A 23,337-nucleotide genomic window follows, 5' to 3' on the forward strand; every position below is an offset into this window, starting at 1 on the left:
GTTCACGACAAGCATTCTTATATTTTAACCAATCTCTCTCTGCTAAATTATCTTCACCGTATCCATCCAGTGACCTTCTAATAATGTGTTAAAAAAACCATCAGAACTTCTTTCATAAGAAACCTTATAAATTTAAGAAAGATATAAGAAAGTGGGTGCATGCAGTGTAAATAGCACGCCTGCACTCTCGACTGAGAAACTAAAGTTAGCCGCAGCCACTACATCTTACGTATTGAATATATATCCATATAAATCGCCTCGTGGAATATGTGCTCTTCCTCCTTTCGCTAATACAGCGCTGCTCGAGCTCGCCCTTTTCCCCAGAAGCCTATACTTATGAAATTCAAAAGCGTCTACTCGCATCCATAAACACTAATTGATGGAGATCTCTCTTTTCCGGAAAACCGCTTAATCTCTTTCAGGTTGTGTTTTCCGTGAGAACGTGACACGTGCATGCTGTCTTGGTAGGCGAGCAGTGGCATCGTGTATTGTTTTATAGCTTCATTATATTTTAACAACAACCAGAAGGAAAAAAGAAAGCCTTTAATTTTGGTCCGTAAATCTGACATCAGCTATAATCTCGATCACAACATGTAATTCCAGACAAAGCAACAAAAACAGATTTCGAGTTAGCAATAGTATTGGATGGAGCTGCTTACTGCACGTAGAAGTTTTGATTTCTTGCTCTTGTAATTATTCTCTTACTACACCAAAGCGATGTAATCTGCATAAGCGTGTTAAACATTGAATTTATACAGAAAGTAAATGCCACGAAAAAGAAAATACTGGGAATCCAGCGCCTGCTTAAAACGCCCTTTTTTTTTTGGTTCAGTAATCGCAGCCCTTTTCTTTCTTTATCCGTTAAACCACGGCCACACAAAAGCACCAAAAAGAAAGGAATTGGACCATATGTTTCTCGTTACCCACAGAAATGTTCCTGTTATTAGAAGACCGTCTTGATGTCAGCTTCGTTATTTAAAAAAATATATTTTTGTTTTAAATATGTAAGTGGCACGTATTCATTTAACTTAATTTGTTGAAGCAAGGAGCCTGTAGATAGTTACAAGATCAAATCAGCGAAATATAAAGAATTTTACCTAAAATATCGATTTCTGACATCAATTTAATTAATTTATGTCAGAAATTATTAATTGTTAAATTTCTACTTTAATTTCCTTTTCAATAAGTTTGTTCGTGCTATAATTACCATTCTTCATTCGGTAAACTTCGAAATCAGTAATCCCTCATTAACCCAGAGAGGATTTCATCTTTAAAAGAGTGAGAATAAGTTGCGTATTATCTTTCGATGTTCATATTGAGCTAAGCCTTCTACATGCACGTTTTAAATCCCTATTTTTGTAGGCGCCATTTTCTTTCCAAATGGCTTCAGCTCTTAATATACCATTTTATCTGATTTGGGAAGAATTCTTAAAGTCCTCTTTACTCTGGGCTGTAGTTTAGCCAACTTCGGGCAGCCGAAGAGTAGGGATCCCCCTCCCCCCGATTTTGTCTAGATTTTTCAGCCCGCACAACATGCAGATGGAGCTATGCATACTAAGCTTATCTGTATAAACAATTGCTATTGTAGCAATGTAAACAGACGCACTTTAAAAAAAAAAAAAAGCTTATTTAATTACAAATGTATTATATATTTGAGTGCAAGAAAGTAACGCAAGAAGGTCATTTCCAAAAGGAGTTTATTTTCAAAGTATACATCAAGTGATGGTAGAAAGAATGCATATAAAGACACAGCATATAAAAGTATCAATGGATGTCGATGTCTTGTTGAATTCAAAACGGTGAACTAGGAAATGAGGAGATTTCGAAAACATTTGTACAAGTCCTTCGATGCTAGCAGACTAGAGTATCCCTCAGTTTACTTCCTTTTCCTCTTTGTTTCTTCTCTTATCGTTTCCATAGCGTAACCTTCTTTCACCTGTGGAGTTCAGTTTTTGCGTTATATTTTCTTATAAATCATCACGAAACCGTTTTCTACACACTTAAACGTCTGGTAAAATGATCACAGTTCTTCCATTTTAACATGAATAGCTGGCTCTTAACTGAAATAAACAACACAGTAATTAGAAGTTATGATAGAAGAAGGTATGAATTTGTTAATTGCTTATAATGTACAGCCAATAGGATATCTATGTGTAGTAACAGAGCGACCGGTGCCCAGGCAAAGGACGCTGTACAACAGGCGATTGGGAGTTATTTGCGACCATAAAGACTCAATAAATCCAGATCACGCTTGAAAAAAACAAAAAAAAAAGGAAGTTTTGTATCAGTGTAATAACTTCATGAACTCGCGCAGGTATTGAAAGAAAATAAAACTTTATATATATATTTTTTTTGTTTAAACATCGGTTGCAAAAAGTTTGCAACACTTAATTGTATAAATTTCTGTAGAGCTAAAGTACGAGTAAAGTGTGTACAGTGAATTCTTTAAACTTTAAAATCCGGCACCCTTGGGATTCAGAAATGCTGGGTTCTAGAGAAGCATACGTAGTGGTTAAACAGTTTTGGAGAAGCACATTTCAGTGAATATTAGCCATAACAATTGAACTTATTTTCAAACAGTTAGATCGGCTAACTGCGGCAGCAAACTGCAAATGTGTGGGAACCGGAAGAACAGATAGGCGAGGAGGGGGAGTTTTAATTTGCTACCAAAATAAATACCAGCCTATAAGAGAACGAAAAACCAATTCAAATAATTTTGAAGGGATTTGCGTTACCTTTTCAAAAGAGCACGTGAAAATACAGTTATGCATCATATACCTCCCACCTGAGCACTCAAAGGAGACAAGAAACGAACTCTATGCTTGGCTTGCTGCAAATCTAAAGCCATCAGTCGACACAATAATAGCGGGAGATTTTAATTTGCCTTTTCCGAAACACAGGGAGGCCAAGAAAGAGCTGGATGCTACATTGGGTGCATTGCACTTAACGCAGCTTCCGACACCAGTGACAAGGGGAATGCAGCAACTTGACCTGTTGTATCATAGTTCCTTAGACATAAGGCTAGCGCAAAACTGCATAAAATTTAAGTCGGACCACAATCCCATTGAAATAGAAGCAGCACTGAAGATACACAAATACATGCAGGGTAACCACACGAACTGGGAAAAGCAAAGTAAGTATCTTTTCTCCGTGAAGTATATTAAATCAGAGGTCATTCTCAGTCACCTGACTAGTTACAACTGGAATGACCTGCAAGAAAAGCCAGTAGACGAAGCTTTAGAAATGATCACTAAAAAGCTATACCAAACAGCATTGGAAGGAGCAGCAAAAGAAATCAAAATATCTGAGAGAACAAAAGAATGGTTTAACCCACAACTGAAAGCAAGTTTCCTCAGGAAGCAAAAACTGTATAGAAAATGGCAAAGAACGGGTCATCCTGCCGATCACATTCGTTATAAGAAAGAAAGAGCACATTTCATCAAAGCAAAACGACAGGCACACTGCAGTGTTGTTCATAATAAACTAAAAAGAGCAAAAAGAATTACTAGCAATAGAAATAGCACAGAGAATATGACAGAATGCATTTTCAAGGAATGGGCTAATAACACTTTTAGTAACCTGCATGGACTGAATCAAATTGAGAACACTGATAATGGTAACAAAATTTTTGAATTCCTGAAAGATTTAAACAAGCGAAACCATTCGGCAATAGAGGAACCAACAAGACCTCCTTTGAGTGAAATACAAATCACCAAAGAGAGCGTAATGAAAGCAATCAACGATCTGCCCAATAAGGCCACTGTTGGACCAGACAAATTTCCAATGTTCATCCTTAAGATAAGTAGCCCATTTATAATAGATCTATTACTGCACATCTATCAGGAAATCATCAGGTCAGGAGCTTTCCCGCAAGCCTGGAAAAATTACATTGTAACCCCAATACCAAAGATTAAACACCCAAAATTGGCTAAGGATTACAGACCAATTTCTGTCAGCTGCACCCTACAGAAGGTATTCGAAAAAGCACTGCTTCCCACCATCAATCAACACTGCTTCAGCCATAGACCACCACATTTGCACTCAGTCATTTCGGGTAGATCAACAATAACAAACTTACTGGAAACCCTTTTTCGCGTGCAGAGAGCACTAAATGAGAAGGAGCAAATTGATATTATTTTTTTGGATATCTCCGCAGCCTACGACAACGTCTCAATTCCAGCGCTCATTGCGATTTTAAAGTATTATTTTAATGTAAGAGGAAATTTGTTAACTATAATAACCAGCCTGCTAGAACATAGAAAACTTATTGTTAAGCACCAAAAGCTACAATCTTGCTTTACCATCTCGCGAGGAGTGCCACAAGGGGGAGTTCTTTCGGCTACTCTCTTCGCGGCCGCCCTGGAGCCGTTTCTTGCACGGTACTACAATTTTATAACATATGCTGACGATGTAAAATTCTTCATCACTTCCAAAGACCATGAATCGGCAGAAGGTATTTGTCAGATGGCAAATAGCACAATCAGAGAATTTGAGAGCTACCTGGATTGCATCGGGCTCCGTATTAATGCGCAGAAGTCTGCCCAAATGACCATAACTTGCAAGCAGAATAAAAATGACATCTCGATCTCTGTGAACGGGTCTAATGTGGTAAAAGTGCACTCTCACCTGGACCTAGGTCTTAAGTGGGATGACAGACTCACCTTTGCTCAACACTTCGCCCATATGAAGACAAAAATATTCGCCGCTTTATGGGCTACTAGACAGGAACTGGTAGGAATTAGGGATCCTCAGCTAGCGACCAAGTACATTTTAATGTGTGTCCTGCCAATTGCAATGTATGCCTCGCAAATCTGGTCTTCAGCTCCAGATTCACATTATAAGTCCGTCCTTGGGATCGAGTACTGGTTCTTGCGATGGCTTAACAGAATTGCTGGCCACCCTTTTACTATCTCAAGGGCCATTCTATACTCAAACCTTAACATCACACCCTGGATGCAGCGGACAATTAACAGGAACATACACACTCTCGCACAAATGCTCACAGGCAGAGTGGATGCTCCAGTCCTGGATAATATTCTTGTCAAACCGCGTGCCACTGCTAGACGTTGCGGGGAAGTAAATAATCCACTGCGTCCAGTCCTGAACAATCTTAGTAGCCTGCAAAGATTCTTCCCATCAAATGCAGCGAAAATATTTAACTCAGTACACATAGATGCCGAAAAACTGTGTGAGGATGCAACATACCGGAAAGAGATCTTCCAGGATTCGTATAGACTTACCAAAATATGAATCGGCTGCAAAGTACCAAAGAATTTAGAGTAAAAGAGAAACTTTCTGCTTTCAGAACAATAATAATTTGTTGACTGTAAAAATATACCTTCTTTAACAGTTATGTAAATATGTAATTTATAGATGGAATTATTAGTGAATTGTAAATATATCAGTTGTATAATGTATGTACAGAATCATCAATGTGTAAATACTATATATATTAAACATAAAATGTATTTCGGGACGAGACTACGTGTTCAGTATATGTAACCCACTGCACGTAGTATCTCGTACCCTGATATGTACTTAGCACCCTCCTGGCACTTTGCCGTCCCGGGGTGGTTTCCTTATGGAAATAAACGGATAATAATAATAATAATAATAATCTATAAACATTTATAATGACCGAAAGGTGGCGCTAGCAGTTTAAAATGTAAATTACAGTTCGATTTGTTAAATGTAAACAAATGACAGTGAAAGTCACAGCAAATGTAGACATGATTATAAATGCACAGCTAGCGAGAATGTCAGTGAATGCGTTTCAAAGAAAAAACTGTCGCATTAGACTGCAGTGATCCAACCTACGGCTTAAGTTACAAAGTTTTTACTTAATAAGCAATAACCAGAAGTATAACTGGGAATTTTGACAGCTGTGACCAAATATTAGAAATGCGGCTTTGTTTTCGTAACAATAATTAAATTATAATTAATTTATTAATATTTTTGAATTATAAGAATTATAATATTAATCATTGTAATTGAATTATAAAAATAATTATTAGATTATTTTTATAATTCAATCCACGAGATGACACTTTTATAATAAAGATAGGCTTTTATCATAATTGATTTAGATAATACCATATTTTAAAATTAATTATAAATTCATTTTTTCATTTGGTCATAATTGACATTCTGAACAATTTCGCTCTTTTTGCACTGTGGCAGTAGTATGAGGAGTGCTTTTTTTTTTATTTTTTGCTTCATCATGGCAATGCACCATGCCATACTATACAGCCTGTAGCGACTTGGTTTGAAGACATGGGCATGCAAAAGCTTCATTAGCTTGCCCAGAATGACCATAATCCCAGTGATCACCTTTAGTATGAACTACAATGTCGGCTTCGTCCAAGTTAACATACTCGCAATCAGTAGCCGAATTGACCGTTGTATTCCAATGTGTGTGTGTGTGTGTGTGTGTGTCTTTGGTGGGGGGGGGAGACCAAAATACTGCCTTCTTGTTATCAAAATTTGGTTACGAGTTTCTCGTCAAGGATGCAGTGTGTAGTTAAGGCTAAAGGTGGGCCGACACATTCTTAAACATTGTATCAAGAAAAGTTGCCTCCGCGGGTATTTGAGGCTGATAGTTTGAAGAAATTCAGAGGTCAGCTGGATGGCTACCTACGAGGGTAATTCAAAAAATAAGTTACACTTGACCATTGTAGCCCAAGAGACATTTATTGAGGTAAGTAACATTATGCAATAGAAAGCACATACCTTGCACTATTTTTCCACATAGTCGCCGAGTTGGTGTAAACACTTCTCGGAACGTGTGACTAATCGTTTGATTCCCTGATGTTAGACCTCCACTCCTTGGTCATTAAGCCACTGTACAACTGCCGTTTGCTGTTGTTTGTTATTTGGTTTTTAGGATCATTAGCAACTAAGGCCATATTGCTCCGGGATATGCGGTGGTTATTCCCTGACCTTTCATAATGTTTGGCAGCATTAATTGTTGTACCTTTTGCCATAAATCCGTGGAAACAACTTCTTCACAGTCGAAAACTTTCCTGCTGATGGTGCAACTTTGAATTTCTTCCGCACAGGCGATGTTGTGTGTCTCAATTCCATAGAAATTCTCTTCGTTTCTGGGATGAAATGGGGCACCTACGTTTCATCGCCAATGATGATGCGGCTTAAGAAGTTACGGCCTTCCACAGAATAGCACTGAATGAACGCTAGAGAAGTCAAAAAACCTTAACCTTTCTGTTCGTCGAAACCAACGAGGAAACCATCGTGCACACAATTTACGACAGTCAAGATGTTCACGGACGATGGAATGAACACTGCCTATCGAAATATCCAACTCCTTTGCAATTTCTGCGACTGTCAGTCTTCGATTATTGCAAATCATTTCATCAACCTGCATCACTTTGTCTGCAGTCGTCGACCTTGATGGCCTTTCTTTTCGATCAGCATCCATCAATTCTGTGCGACCGCTTTCAAACTGCTGGCACCACTTCACTATGGCTGGATACGACATTGCATTTTCCTCATACACCGGTGTTATTTCACGATGAATCTCGGAACAATTCAGACGTTTCACCCACAAAAATCGTACGGTTCCGCTTACCTCGAACTTGGAGTAACATTCTAGCTGACGCGCCATTATGAACGTTTGCTCCTACACAACTGTTACGGCTACGTCAACGAAACTCACCTACCAGGGGGTGCATGATATGAACTCCATTCGGCGCAGGCGCCACATTTGTTGTGCAATTATACCAAGAGATGGCGCCAGGTGTAACTTATTTTTTGAATGCCCCTCGTACATGAGAAGGGAAGTATATAATTTGTATTTTCTTATATATTTTTTTTTTGGTCGGTGCAGCAAAAGGCTGTGGCTTCCTTGCACTTTGTCCAAAGACGGGCAACTCGAATGGTGAGATCGGCAGGATGACCGTATGAGGAAAGACTCCGGTTATGTGGGCTATAGAGCTTGGCAACCAGGCACCTCAGAGGTGGCCTAATTGAGGTTTACAAGCCTCTGCCACGAGGACGGATTGGGTTCTCCAAGGGAGGACCCTGCACCTAATGCACAACGTAGTGTTCCTTCCTATTGTCACCTACGGGACACGACAGTCAGTTACCATTCAGCAAATACATCATGGCGGACAAAGTCAAATTCAACGTCTCTTCTACCTGGTGATGTCAACGGCCTGTCGTAAAGCATCATAGCTGCCTTACAGGTATGTCTCTTGGACCTGCACGTTGCTTTCCTCGGGCTGGTGAATGCCATGCGACATGGCTAACAACAGCGGTTCCAAGGAATCACCACCAGACAGGATGAAGTCATCAAAACGGAAAATAAAAGACTCTGGATGAAATTTAAGCTTATCTGGCAAACAGATGGGCATATGCCGATAAAGGATTGATCACTAGAAAATTCATCCCAGTCATTACGCTGATTACTCCTAGTATCCTGACCTAACTGACTCCTAATTTATAAACAACCTACATTTTGGCGGGTCATGGATGGATAAAAGACAAACTAAAATATTTCGGCTGAAACGAGGAGAGTAAGTGCCCCTGAGGTGGAACGGAGGTCTGGAATCACCTGATTGAAGACTGCGACGTATACCTGGATCTTAGAAATCAACTCCTTAATTACAGGTTTCCACTCCAATAATATCATAATGTTATCCAGACAAAAGAAACCTTAATTGCGCTTCTGCAATTCTCCATAAGCTTCTTCAAAAGAAGAACGCCTTCTGATTGTGACGGTTACACCTGAATAACAATGAACTTTTCTATGGAATTCGCCAGACTTGATTGCTTAATCTAGCTTCGTCTAGCGTGGGATTTACAGAACTGGGTTTCATCTGGCCTTGGCAGAATCCTGCATCTTCACAGAGACACAACTTTGCAATTTTATGAGGAACCACTGGTACCGTCGACAGATATACAATACAATACCTCTCAGGAAACCATGGTACCACATGAGGTTTTCTTGTTACTCTGGGAAACTAGTATTTTATTTAAATTTATTATTATAGTTGCTCTGATATTATTTCTCCTTGATTGGTGGGTCCACCCCGTGACGGCTACTGCCTAAACACGCAGGGTGGTTATGTCTGGTGTTACTCTTGGTCGAGGAACTTTGACTATCTTAGAAGTGTTCAGGATTGCGAATTTCTGGGGTTCCTTTTAAGTGTTTTCTGGGAGACCCATTGCACTAAGCACCTAGAGTCTTTGGCACCATACCGGTGGCTGACACGGTAATCGGGATGGTCGTTACTTGTTGCATATGCCACATCTCTTTGATCTCCTGTCTTAGGTTCATGTACTTACTGATCTTTTCCTCATGGGTTTTTTGGAGGTTGCCAGTGTTGGGCACCGCTGTGTCAATCAGTTAGGTAGCCTTTTCCTTCTTGTTGACAAGGGATATTTCAGGTCTGTTGTACGAGATTTTCTTGTCCGTTATTATGGCGCTGTCCCAGTACAGCTTGTGGGTTGGGATCTCTAGTACTGCTAGAGATCCCAACAGTACTAGAGATCTCTAGTACTGCTGGGGTTCGTACTTGTAATGCGGAACACTTTCTTTGATCAACTGGGATTTCCTTGCTAGCTTCTGATTTATTGTTATTATGGGAAAATCGCTTGTTCTGATAATTCAGAAACATAAATTGTAGACACTTCATATCAATTTCGTATTCTTTTTCACCAATGCGCGGTTCAGTTGCATTTCTTATATGGTGATATGGTAAAAGGCCAAATATTTTTTTAATAATGACTGGGGAGAGCAGTTTTAGTTATTTAAATTCACAGGCAAATGAGTGTTTAATGTGGCATGAAATAAGAGTAATATTTTAAAGACTTTTTCGGAAATCATTCTAGGAACTTTCTGAATGCATTACGTAGAAGGATTTTGTTCACTCACGGAACTCAGCCTTCAGTTCATCGGATTCTTTAAATCAATTTAAGGCGCAGCTTTAGCTGAGTGGTTAGTTGGCAAGTTCAGGATTCCTCACGGTGCGTTTTAGAATTGATGTAACTCCACAAAATGTTACAAAAGTATTTATAATTCGCTGTTCGGTTGTTAACTCTTCTGAACATTGTAGTTGAATCGGTGAGAATTTCAAAAGGTTAGAGATATTTCGGTTGCAGAAGTCACAACACTATATTTCAAAATATAGCAAAATTCTTCTACCATTCACGAGACTTTGAAATGGTATTTCAAAATCTTGTGATTGGTACAAATTATACATTATTATTAATCGAGATATGTTACTTGTTCTGAAACTTATATAAACGCATTGACTGCTTTTTCATATTTCAAAAGGAAATGATTCTGTGATAGTTATGCGACTGGAAAATTAATTTTCTACTGCAGTGTGATTTTGAAAAACTTGTTTCCCTAAATTGATTTAATTATAAAGAAGCATTATGAGGAAGAAAAATATTACCTTGTTTTTCCTGGCATGAAGGATGCTCACCAGCTGTTTTCATATGTCCGTCCAGTAGCAAGGACTGTAGACGTTATATGCCGTGAAGTGTGCCAGTAGAGGGCAGTAATACGCCAGCACTGTACCTGTGATTGCTGCCATATAAGCCCAACCGAATCGACACTTGCCTGGGGAATAAACATCAGCACCTATTCCGCAGTGGAGGCGAGTAAAGGAAGATCCTAAGACAAGGGGATAAAGCAACAAGGCTGCCGTCTGAAGGACTACTAGAAAATGAGAAATGCATTTTGGTCAGTTTTTTCAGAAAGTTTTTATTATTGTATAAATTAGTGTACGAAATAAATTAAACGGATATTAGGATTTTTGGGCAAATGTGTAATTTTGCACATTCGCCAAAAACTTGAGACAACGTGGCTATCGCAATTTATATTGACGAACGTTTTAGATTTTACCTTTCCAAAAATTTATTTAAACGTTTTATGTGATTTTTTTTTTTTTTTTTTTTTTTTTTTTAGTTGGGTGATGGGTCTCCTCATTCTACAACTCATGTACGTGTATTTGGTTTTATTTCTTCACACCCCCTAAAATAAAATCGGTTTACGTTCGTTCAAATATTACACCATGACGTTTTTAGACTAAACCGAGGACGGCGAACAATCTTCCCATTAAGAAAAGAGTACCTGATAAGGCAAAATGAAGTTAGAAATAGTGACATCTAAATAATACTTAACTAAGTAGTGATCTCCCCCCGGAGCACTTCCTGTTGGAATTCATGCACCAATGCACCACCATCTGTGATTCCTCCTTAAAGAAGAAACGCCACAAACCCAACCACGTACCTTGGTGGACCAGGGAACTCAATGTGCTAAGAACCTCGGTCAAGACTGCGCGCAAACAGCTACAACGCGCCAGAAGGATTCAACTTCCAGAGCCTGTAATACGTCACCTACATGAAACATATCGTACGCAGAGGAAGAACTACTTTAACGAAATCTACAAAGAAAAGCACCAAGCATGGGGCCGCCTCATAGAAAATTCCTTACAAACCGATCACTGGGGACTGATTTACAAAATCATTTTTGATAAACTACATCCTGGGGAAATCGTCTCCTCCATCATGGATCAGAACAATGTGGAATCCTTGTCCTGGGAAGACTCCATCAACACCATCTTGGATGACATAATAAAACAGGACACACCATCCCCTGAGAGCCCATTCCAGACCTCCCTCCGCATAGACCATCTGAGCTACGCGGCTGTTGGCTACGAGGAACGCTTTTCACAGGAGGAAATAGGAACTGCCATTGAAGCACTCAATGAAGGCAAATGCCCAGGCCTAGACCTCATGGAGGTATCAATTGTGAAACGGATATGGTCACTCATTCCAAATGCAATAATCAATTTGTATAACTCATGCCTATCACATGGAAAATTCCCCCTGGCCTGGAAACAAGCAAACCTGAAAATACTTTTAAAAAACCCGGATAAGCCACCAAATTTACCAACATCCTACCGACCAATAGCCCTCCTCCCAGTTCTGGGGAAGGTCCTAGAAAAACTGATTGCAGGCAGATTTCGTAACTATTATAATTCCAAAGGCCTCCCATCAGCTTCACAATTCGGTTTCACCCCTGGCAGATCCTCCGTGGATGTCCTAAATTACATCCTCAACTCTATCACTTCCGCGGAATCTACCTATGTCCTGGGCCTCTTTGTGGACTTCAAAGGGGCGTTTGACACCTTATGGTGGCAGAGCGTCCTGGCGAGGTTCCGAGAGGCCGAGGTCTCAACTCCAATATATCGCCTGATTGCTGACTACTTTTCTGACCGCAGCCTCGTGGTCTCGGATGGATTACATACTGTGACCAGACAGGTTACTCGAGGCTGCCCCCAGGGATCCGTTCTTGGCCCTATCTGCTGGAACGTGGTCCTTGATGGGTGGCTCTCCATCCCACACCAACAAATAACCAAAATAGCATATGCAGATGATCTGGCCTTGATCTTATATGGCAACTCCAGACTACAACTGGAAACCTTAGCCACTGAAGCATTAGAAGACCTTAACCACTGGTGCAACCAACATAAACTAAGCATTTCAGTGGAAAAAACCTGTCAAGTTCTCTTCAAGGGCCGCCTGGATCCGCGTAGACCTCCCAATATCAAGCTAAATAACCAAAGCATTAAACTGGTAGACTCCCACAAATACCTGGGAGTAATCCTAGATAACAGGCTAAACTTTGTACCCCACTCTAGATACCTACTAAATAAAACAAAAATCATAACTGGGAAACTACTTAAAATCACCAGGAAAAAATGGAAAATCAAGCCATCAACCTTGCAGTTATATTACAAAACGCTTTTCCTTCCTACCATATGCTACGCCGCAGGGGCCTGGGCCCCTAGTGTCTGCCGGGACCAAGTAAACAAAATCCTTACTAGGACTCAACGCTTCTTCCTCCTGGCCACATCCAGAGCCTGCCGCACAATATCATCAGCAGCCCTAGAAGTCATATGTGGGAAACTCCCAATCAAATTTGAGCTCATAAACTCATTCCTAAAATACCAACGCAAACTAGATACACCAAAGGAAATTGGGCAATACAGCATAGACCAAAACCTATCAGGAAAGGAAGACAGCACCCGTCTAAGATGCCAATTCCTGCAACAATGGCAGGAAGAATGGGCCACAAACACAAAAGGAAGAACCACGCTCCTATACTTCCCTGAAGTCATGGAATTCGGTAAAAACTGCAAACCCTGGCTTAACCCAAGCTTATACACGATGTTCTTACTATCAGGACATGGTAGCCTGAACTTCAAGCTCTACTCCTTCAACTTGACAGCGTCCCCAAACTGCCACTTTGGCTCCCCAGAGACAGTACAACACATCCTATTCGACTGCACACAATATACGGACCTGAGGATGCCGCTGCAACTTGTTACTAATGTTTACTTGCCAAGTGAGCTACCAATATTGGTGGCCTCCCCGGACCATTTCTCTGCCCTCTCCCTATTTGCAGAAAAGGTCTTCTCCCGCAGATCAAGACTACTGAACGCAAGAGAACAGACCTAGGTCGAAATTTGATGGAGGTCTGCACTCTACATCTGTATGAAACTGTAAGGAGCTGGTGAGTACAGCCGCATTGCCTACCAAGTAGAAGACTCAGTCAATGTGGGCACATGCCTGAATAGGAAACTCAAACCTGTTGTTGACAAGTGCGTGAAGTGAGTGATTGTGACCAGCATAACCACATCCAAAAAACCATTAAAAAACTGACAGCAACTTAAAGACTGACTACAAGAAGAGGTTGAACACTCAACCTACTGACTGTTAGGTAACTGATTCTGATGCACATAAACTGGTGGATCAGATACTCTTCCTTGTACTAGACAATAACTAACACAAACAACCAAACACAGGCTGCCAGCTCTAGGACAGGATGCGCCCTGCGGGAACTGTGCTGAAGCCTGCCATGTCAAACAGCCACAACCACTAGAAGAATCAGAGACAAGAATGGTGGACACAACCATATACTATGCCCCACTCTGGACAGGACTGAGCCCTGCGAGCTGAGGGACGAGTCTCAACACACTGGACTCATGCGACAGGATTCTAAGCCATGCACTGAAGCAACTGGCTCAGTACAGGTAAACCTTGTAATAGCTTTCTCCTCTCTCCCTCACCCAACTGCTGGGTGTGCCAGTTCCAGGACAGGATTGGGCCCTGCAGGAACAATGCACGTTTAGGGATTTTATTATTCTATTACACATTGTTATTAGCTAAAATAGTAGAACCTGGCTGCCTCCTCGTGGCTAGGGATGGGAGCGGGGGGGTTGGGGCACACCTCGCCTTCGACCCCCTGCTGCTAAATGCCAGGCGCCAGCCACAACCAACATAAAACAACACACAACTCACACTAACCTACCCAACTAGTAATCAATAAATTAAAATCAGAACAATTAAACATAAATTCAAACTTAAACTCGAACTCAAACTTAAATCTAAACTTTATCTATAACTCAATCTTAACTTAGACTTAAACTTGAACTTAAAATTAATCTTAACCTCAACTCTAACCCTAACTTCAACATAAACTAAAACTTAAACTTAAAACTGAACCTTAATCTAAACTTAAACTTGAACTTTAATTTAAACGAAAACAATAAATTAAACTTCAACTTACTTCAAACCTTAGCTTGAACCTAACTTAAACGTTAATCTAAACCTTAACTTAACCTTATTAGTGGAATTTCACAACACTGCTGGCAACAAAAAACGCTTAACATACGGCGGACATAGGGGACACCCTGGAAACCGCCAGTAACCTACATAAATACTTTGCAGTATCAAGTGTTACTTAGTATTGGACTTTGTATTAAATTGAAATTTTAATTTAAATACGAAATAAAGAAAGGTCATATAAAAGGACGACAAATAGCCTAAACCCACAAATAAGCGAGGTAGACGCGTTCCCTTTCAATTGAGACCCCACCAGATTGTCAAACTGTCCCACGTCATTTTTAAAAACCATACCAAACCATTCGTCGGGCCTCCCTCCCTCCCATGGTAGCGGACCTGAATTTTCGAAGTCCAAGTGAATTTTTATTAAAATTCATTTGGACTTCGAAAGAAGTTCTCATTCAGCAGTATTCAGCGTGTCTCCGGGATGCCAAATAGCAGGTTGTCGATCACATCTTGGGCAGTGTTGATACCGGAAAATACAAAAGGCCCAGGCATCACCATAGTCAAAACACAGAAATTTGAACAATGGTTGAAATATTTTTGTTACCATTTCATGAGTTAGATGACTGGTTTAGCACATTGATTGCTATTGCTCCGACAAAAGATGTTTTTTCCTGATTACATTCTGGACAACTGTACTGTGTGTACAAAAGACACCCTTTATCCTCCTCAAGTATGGGCAAAGAAAACCTTCGTGTGAACCAAAAATGAAACATGGTCTGGAATCCTTCCATTCTCAAAACAATCAGCAGTTTTACCCCACTCATCCCAATATATATGAAGTTTGTAGTGTACTTCTGTATATTCAAACTGAAACTTATGTTAAAATAAACAGTTTAAAGACAAACTTGAGGGATAACTTGAAACCAAATATCGAAATTAAGAAGTGAATATACAACGGCAGGATGTATTTCTTTTACGTAATATTTTAATTTGTCATAGTGTTGTAAGTAGGTTTTGAAAGATTTGAATTATATACTGGGCATAAATAGTTATATTTTTGATAATGTTTTGTAATATATTTTGGGTAATTTTTTGTAGATAAACTCCATTAACTGTAATCTACCACTCGGTCTCATCCTTGAAAACGTCCTTACTATTAAAGGAAATTAATATTTCCAGTCAATAATTAATTCAATGAAAATGGACCTATCTGTGTGGCTAGCGATAGGAAGATATACAATACAATACCGCTCAGGAAACCGTGGTACCACATGAGCTTTTCTTGTTACTCTGGGTTAATAACAAAGAAATAGCAAAATACTGCGAACATTCATAACTCAGTAGTTCGTATGAACTTGTATAGTGCTGCTCGCATCTGTTTATGTATACATGATATAATACAGTATGTATACCTGATTGCATATATTTAATTTTAACTTCACCAGGACATGACAGTATATGCATTGCTCTTGTTGTTCAGCTGTTTATCGCGAACCCCCGTGGATGTTTACCATCCTTTAATCTTTAATAGATCTGATATATCTCTGTTAACTCTTAATCCTTACAGCTTTGGAGCAAATTTAGATTATTCTCTTTAACTTATTTATATTTAAATGATGTGTGAATTCGGCTCGTGATCTGTGGAATCTGTGCTTGCCCATGTACTTGACAAATTCCTGAAACAAAAAAATAAATAATGATAATATTCATTAATGCTAATGAACAGAAACTCATTTGTATATTTTATGATAATTAAGTTTAAAAATAGGAAGTGGCATTCATTTTAGACACTCGAAAATGCGGGTATGTTTAATTATAAGCTTTGTAGTGAGTTTTTTCCCTCCCGTTCAATTTCCTTCTTATCCATGACCTCATTTATTGTGATGAAGCTTGAAGGAATGTTTTGCTCAATGTCTTCTTGCTCTTAGCAGTTCGGTGAAGTTCATTAAATTTTTATTCTGCTAAAATTGGATCGCTTGATTATCTGAATAGTAGAATAACTGCAAATGATTATTTTACTGGTCTCTACACTAACGCGATATTTCTCCTAAAATAAAGGAAGTCATTTTGATAAATCTTGATCAATGCTGTTATATTCGCATCACTCGGAACGGTTTGACAACGAGAATTCTCCTCCCTTTCCATCAGCGCACTGTGCTAGCTTCCGATCCAACTTCACTGACAGCATACGAGCACTTTTGGAGTGGAGATTTCTTTTTTCTCATTATCTGTGTATAAATTTAACAACCCGTCTAGAGAAGGAGTTTGTTTATTCATCCTAGAAAAAGGATGCGTAACGATCCATCTAGTTCAGTTATTTCTGCACCACCGTCATCACCCCTTCATTTTACAAGAAGTGACATCCTCCAAGTGTGTCTTTAGGTGACCAGTTAAGGTGAAAATCGGTAGGCCTCTCCTTACTGGCCACATCGATCGAGTTGCCCAGAATGCACATCACTTCGCGTTCCTTTGATATTTTTCTCTTTAGCTACCTTGTCAGTGTGATGTGACGTGTTTCTGTACGGATTTTTCTACTGCAGCGATATTCTATGGAGTGGAAAGGGTTTTCTTACCCAGTTTACGGAGGATCTTCAACTGTTTTGATGTCGTTTATGAACTTCCTGCTACATTCGTTCACTTCCTGCTGACTCGTACACGTCTTAGCATACTGAACTAACATTTTACTCCAAATTTCTCCCAGTGTTAACCATTCTGTGCTAAAAAAAACGAGTTTTAGATCGTGTCTCAATGTTCGCGCATTACTATGAGTAACAGTTTAGGAAGAAGCCCATTTCTCTTATAAAGCAGACAATAAAATACAAAAGACATAATAAATGTATCTAAAAAGGAATAATTATGTATAAAAATTCATTAAAATTACACAGAGTTACATCAAAATATTAATAAAGTTTCCGAAATATTTATCCTCTTCACGCTGAATACTGAGAATGCAACAACTTGTATAATTCGAAGACAATAGCCGCTAAATCTGTGGTCATACAGGAGATCTTCTTACGCTACTTTTAAAAATTAATGTTTCAAACATTGCACCAAATTAATCTCGGATACGACAACAAATGTAATAAGTTAGACTTACCACCAGTCATTGCACATCCAGTTGATCTTTCGAATTTTTTTGGGCTTTAAACTACTGGTCCTTTAATACCTTTTAGCTCTACACAGAGTGTGGTAAGGGACGGGATATATTTCACATAGTAAGCTCATTTAAGTTTTAAAAATATGGCACGTGCGATTGTTTCTTCAACAGATATTTAATAAAATGATCGAACAGCTTCCAGTGGCCGTTTTAAACCAGTTCTGTACAGGGACCATGCGTCCCAGTGATTAAAGATTAGTAGAATGATTTTCTTGTACACTTTGAGAACATACAGAAATTTTCAGTTGGTTCTGCTCATGTTTAGTGCACTTTTTTTGTGGTCACCGTGAAACAAATACCATTATTCTCTGCGGTTAGATTCTGTCGGGCAAGGTGCCATCTAAAACGTAATAACAGGTTGAGAAGCGTTTATCTCTCGTTAACACAAAGTTATTACGACACGTGAAGCGCTTATAACTCGGATCCGACGAAGATTGACCCCGTATAATCCAGGAGGTAAGGACAGAGATGCGATAGCATTAGAGTAACCCGACATCGAGACAATTAAGAAAACTGACTTGCGGGAAAATGAACTGCACGAAAGTAGGGTATTATAATTATTAAAGTAGGAGGTAGGTTGTCAGCATTCCTTTTGATTACACCGGAAACAAAAGTGTCCGGAAACACCAAAGTTAAAGAGGGAATTATAGATTTACATAGATGTTAAAACGTGTTTCCGTCTCCTGGGATAGTAACCTCGGCGAAACAACACCCTCTGAGTTCTACGCTAGAAACTCAGTATGAAATGCGAAACTATAATGTGACATCCGATGAAAGTTTATCCCCCGTAATCCGCTGAGCAAGGACAGAGAAGCGATCCCTCTACAGAAATCCGACTCGAAGACAATTAAGAAAGCTGTCTGAATCCTCCCGCCGTTGACTTCCTTAATTTATCAAGTTCGACATCGGGGGTTTAATTAGTAATTAAAACAGCACGCGGGCATCGGCACGTTAAGCGTACTATAATGTCGGAGACTAAGCGCGCGCGTGCTTGAGATCGAGAGCGACAGAGGTTGGGGGAAAAGCGGGAGAAAACAGTAATCATCACTCCGCATTTTACGTAAATGAAAGTCAACGCCCTCCCTTCTTTCACGTGCATGAGCAACACACGTGAATAAGTACGTTACGGATGCCGAAGTTTTTTTTTGTACGGTAGGGTGGAATTTTGCCATTTTCGTGATGTCTACGGGGAATGGAAGAGTTTGTACGGACGGGCGTAACGTACAGCAGCGCCAGTTGGCACTTGTTAACTCGGAAGAACCCTATCTTGTTATTTTCACGCTTCATTATCCAGTCGAATTCTACGACAGTCTACAGAGGTTTCATTTGCTCTTTCCAGGTTCAAATTAAGTTCGGTATTTTAGTTCGACCGGTGAACAGCTAAAATTCTGTTATTTCGATTGCATATTTTAAAAACAGAAAACAAAAAATCGACTTTGGCCGAGAAATGAATGTGAAATCGTTGCGCTGTTATGTGACAAATTCGGAGCTTGGAAGGAAAGAGTTCGTACGTATTAGTTCCTTTCGGGCGAACTTTAAGATGGAACCAGTTCATATCTTCACTGCTAAATGCGGTAATGTTCTTCTGTCGCTTTATCTTGTGATCGTGTCGTTTCCTCTAATCTTAAGTCCCGGAATATAAACAGAAAAGTTATTTTTACTGTTTATTTATCTTTACAAACGAACTATTTTTCCACTGTTCAGGTTCCTTTGCTGATTTAGCTTTCTGGAAGAACGTTGACTTAGTATTATTTATTTATTTTATTTATTCAGTTTATTTCTTTTAACAAACACCCCCTAGAACAGCATGCAAGCTAGAAGGGTGCAAAAAAGGAACCAACAGAAAATAATTACAATAACAAAACAATGACAGTATTGATCTTTAGAAATATGTACAATTGATATTTGACATTTACATAAATATAAGGAACTGGACTTTTGGATAGGAGAGTTCACTGATTCCTCGGATCAAGGGAAAAAACACAGTTGGTTCTTTCTTACTAGACATCTCCAAGGGGTTAAGGCGTGGCTCATGCTGTAAATATATTGTCCAGGAAAGAAAGGTTGTTGAGTTTCATTCTTAATGGAAACTGAGAATTCTGTATCGGGATCTGGGCCCACTTGGACAATGGACTCCTTTTTCCTTTCGAGAGGCAACCGCTAGAGGTCAGCAGCTGACATCCGGAACACAGCGTTCCTGAGATGTATAATTAATTGGTCTAAAATTAGTAAAGGCATATGATGCAAGAAAGCAAGCTTATACAGCATCAGCCAAAAAAAAAAATCCTATTTTCACCCATCATTCGGTCCAAATGTTTGTCTAGTTCTGCCTTGAATTTATTTAAGCTATCAACTTCAACAACAACAGATGGAAGTTTTGTTCCAGCAATCAACCACCCGCTGGCTAAAGGCAAACTTCTGCACATCTATCCTACAACTGTCTTTCCTCAATTTGAATTTATGCCCTCTCAGGTGATTATTGTGAGCAAGAGGAAGGATCTCATCAGCACTGAGCATTCTCAAACCATTCAAGGCTTTACACACCTCTATCAGATCACCTCGCTGGTGCCTAGTCTCCAGACACTGTAATTTGCAAAACTTAAGCCTTTCTTCGTAAGAGCACCCCTTTGTTCTATTCCCTAATCTTGTTGCCCTTCTCTGTACTCGTTCCAACAGCTTTACATCCTTCTTAAAATGAGGCCTCTAGACCTGTATACAGTACTCAAGGTGTGGCCTGACCATTTCCTTATACAAGGGAATAATCACCTCCTTATCCCTGCTAGAAAAATTCCTGTATATCATTGACAAGACACCATGAGCTACTCTTGCAAACCGTCTGCACTGCTCAGAAAGCTTCATATCTGACTGTACAATTACCCCCAGGTCTTTTTCATTCTCTATCACTGTCAGTGTGGTACCACAGAGTTGATACGTTACTCTGGGATTACTACTTCCCATATGTAGTACTTTACATTTGTAAATGTTAAACTTCATTTGCCACCTCTCAGTCCATCTTCCAGAATTATCTAGATCCTGCTGCAGTAGCACACTGCCATTAACAACCCTGCCAACCTTTGTATCGTCTGCAAACTTGGACATTTAAGCTTGATATGCCATCATCAATATTATTTATAAATACAGAAAACAATAATGGACCCAACACTGAACCCTGAGGGACTCCACTAATAACATTAGTCTTCGAAGGGTAGTGTCCATTGATTGCCACTCTGTGTTCTCCCACTCAACCATCCCTTTATCCATAGCAGCAGTTTTCCTCCAATGCCACACTGCTCCAATTTGTGCAGCAGTCTTCCATGTGCAACAGTATGAAAAGCCTTTCTAAGATCGAAATATATGATATCAAAATTATTCCCTGCATCCAGTTCCTTTGTGACCACATCGTAGTATCCAATCAGATTGGTCAGACAAGACTTTCCCTTAACAAAACCATGCTGTGTCCGAGCTATAACTGAAGTCTTGTCTAGATGATCCTGCAACGCTTCTTTAACCAGTGCTTCCATTAATTTCTCCGGAACAGAAGTTAAACTCACAGGTCTATAATTACTTGTGTCAGCCTTTGATCCTCCTTTGTGAATTGGGATCACATTTACACATCTCCAGCCCATGGGGACCTCCCCTGAGTCCAAGGAAGCTCTCATAATTATGGCTAAATTATAACTTCGTTGAACCATTACTGTAGAGTTGCCTTACTTGAAGCATTCAAAGAGATCACCATTAACGTAAATGTCTCAGTGGAGCTTGATTTTCTTTGAGAAATGTAGCACCAGAGATGGGCAGTTACATTGGTTTTAAGTAAAAAAAGAAAGAAAAAACAGAACAGGTGTGTTGCACCTATTCTTTCCCCCCATAAAGTTTGATAATCCCACCATATACGTTGATAAAATAATCTCAACACATACACAGGCAGTGTAATGAGGTGGGATTATCAACCTATTATACCCTTTTCAGCTAAAAATGAGCGGGACATCACGCAGACGTTGCACAATCTAGCTATTGATGGATAATAAAATAAACATCATGCTAATGGATTACGTAGTCCACACGCGACTTCATTAATGAAATTGAACACATTCGATTTTGCCTTAAAACGAGTTGTTCTGATATTGCGCTACTTTCAAACAAATATAACATTAATATGTGTGTGTGTACTCAAAGTCTCCAAAAGGCTTTCTGTATTTCACAATTACCTTCAATACATATACGCATATCTAATTTATTTTGTTTATTAATCTTTTTAAGCGGTCTAACCTGAAAATTGTACTGTGTTATCCACGTTAACCATTCTGGCTGCATATCCTCTTTCGCACCATACTTTCATATTGCGCGTTTATCTCCTGCATATTGAACTGCTTTTAGGAAAATAAATAAATGTTGTTATATCACGGGCGCGTATTTTTCCATTACTTCAAAGGCGACTTTATTAGGTCCAGTTGTTACCATCGGACATTGATTTAGCATCTGGGAGATAAATTCTTGATTCATTTGAAGCGATGACCGCCCTAGTTTGAGGTCAGCAACGCCTCTTCGCCTGATTAAGGACAAGCGACGTTGCTTTGGGGATGAAGGCAATTATCAGACATCCCGCGCTAACGAGAGATGTCTCAAAAAAAAGTTTTCACGCGGTGCCATTTATTTACAAACGTTGGCTTCCCTTCGTCAGGTCTCACGTGAAACCGTTCAAACCATTAGCGCCCTCCTCCCCGCACGAGCCGCTGATGGAAAGATGAGGAAGTCCGAGCTAGCGTGACACGTGACCTGATACATGTGGTTGTTGACAACGGCATCGTGAACGTGCATCCGGCGAAAGTGAAGATGCGACATATGGGACTAATCCCCGCAGCCCTACTGGCGAGGTCTGTCTCGTTTGAGACTTCCGGCCCTGTTGCACCATCGTGCGAGTGCCTGTATGTGCGCGCGCGCTTGTGTTCGGGGCCTTCGGATGCGAAGGAAGTCAGCTTTTTCCGATTGTTCCCACAGGAGTAAGGAGAACTTTTGGTATCGCTGTTTATTTCTAGTTCTGCAGTAGGGGTCAGACATATGGGCGATTGACATTTGAGGGGTTGGGTGGTCCGTCGAATAATGTATGAAGGAGGAATGTTTTTGTAATGGCAGAGTAGTTAAACGATGAAGTGAAATTATAAAAGAATTTTCCCTCAACTCAAACTTTCAACATTGCTACGAAAGAAGTCTCCTTCCTTCAAAATGTCTTCATATGGACAACACAGGACAGGAGCTATCGGAATCGCAGAAGAGGAGTTAAAAAAAAAAAAATTCTGCCCTCTCCTGAGACAAATTAATTCAGCCACGTTGTAAAAAATACTCGTAAAAATTCCTCGCGTCATTGAGGGACGTGACGGCAGGATCCAGAAGATTCGTAAAGCAGTTTAATACAACAAACACATAATATGACGCTATAGTCGAGTGGTCAACCGTTAGGGCACAGAAGTACACTCGCTTTGAGTGACCGCCCGTGGTTCAAACCTGCATTACTACTAAATATTGTAATGTTCTTGTATCTCTATCTTGCGAATTTCTCCGATCATATGTGGTCGTCC

At 39.8% G+C, this 23,337-nt stretch overlaps 2 protein-coding genes across 2 annotated transcripts in view; both read right to left on the minus strand.

Moving 5' to 3' along the window:
- Positions 1-1,746: 1,746 nt before the first annotated feature.
- The window catches only part of LOC150085877 (LHFPL tetraspan subfamily member 7 protein-like), an 82,962-nt gene continuing 61,371 nt past the window's right edge, over positions 1,747-23,337 (minus strand). The window contains exons 2-3 of the mRNA XM_090374280.1: positions 10,419-10,684; positions 1,747-2,060 (exon numbers count right to left, since the gene is read on the minus strand). Coding sequence (XP_090230406.1) covers positions 10,458-10,684 — 227 coding nt within the window. The 3' untranslated portion in view covers positions 1,747-2,060; positions 10,419-10,457. The remainder of the gene's footprint in view (positions 2,061-10,418; positions 10,685-23,337) is intronic.
- LOC150085878 (protein GVQW3-like) lies at positions 7,157-7,621 on the minus strand. The gene has a single exon (XM_090374724.1). It carries the CDS (start codon positions 7,619-7,621, stop codon positions 7,157-7,159), a length of 465 nt encoding a protein of 154 aa, XP_090230850.1.

Source organism: Mastigoproctus giganteus, chromosome 5 (assembly GCF_048544385.1).
Source record: "Mastigoproctus giganteus isolate SK-2022 chromosome 5, ASM4854438v1, whole genome shotgun sequence".
NCBI lineage: Eukaryota > Metazoa > Arthropoda > Arachnida > Uropygi > Thelyphonidae > Mastigoproctus > Mastigoproctus giganteus.

Bases quoted from the DNA above. Each gene is read 5' to 3' on its own strand.
- LOC150085878 (XM_090374724.1), bottom strand. From the start codon at position 7,621: ATGGCGCGTCAGCTAGAATGTTACTCCAAGTTCGAGGTAAGCGGAACC.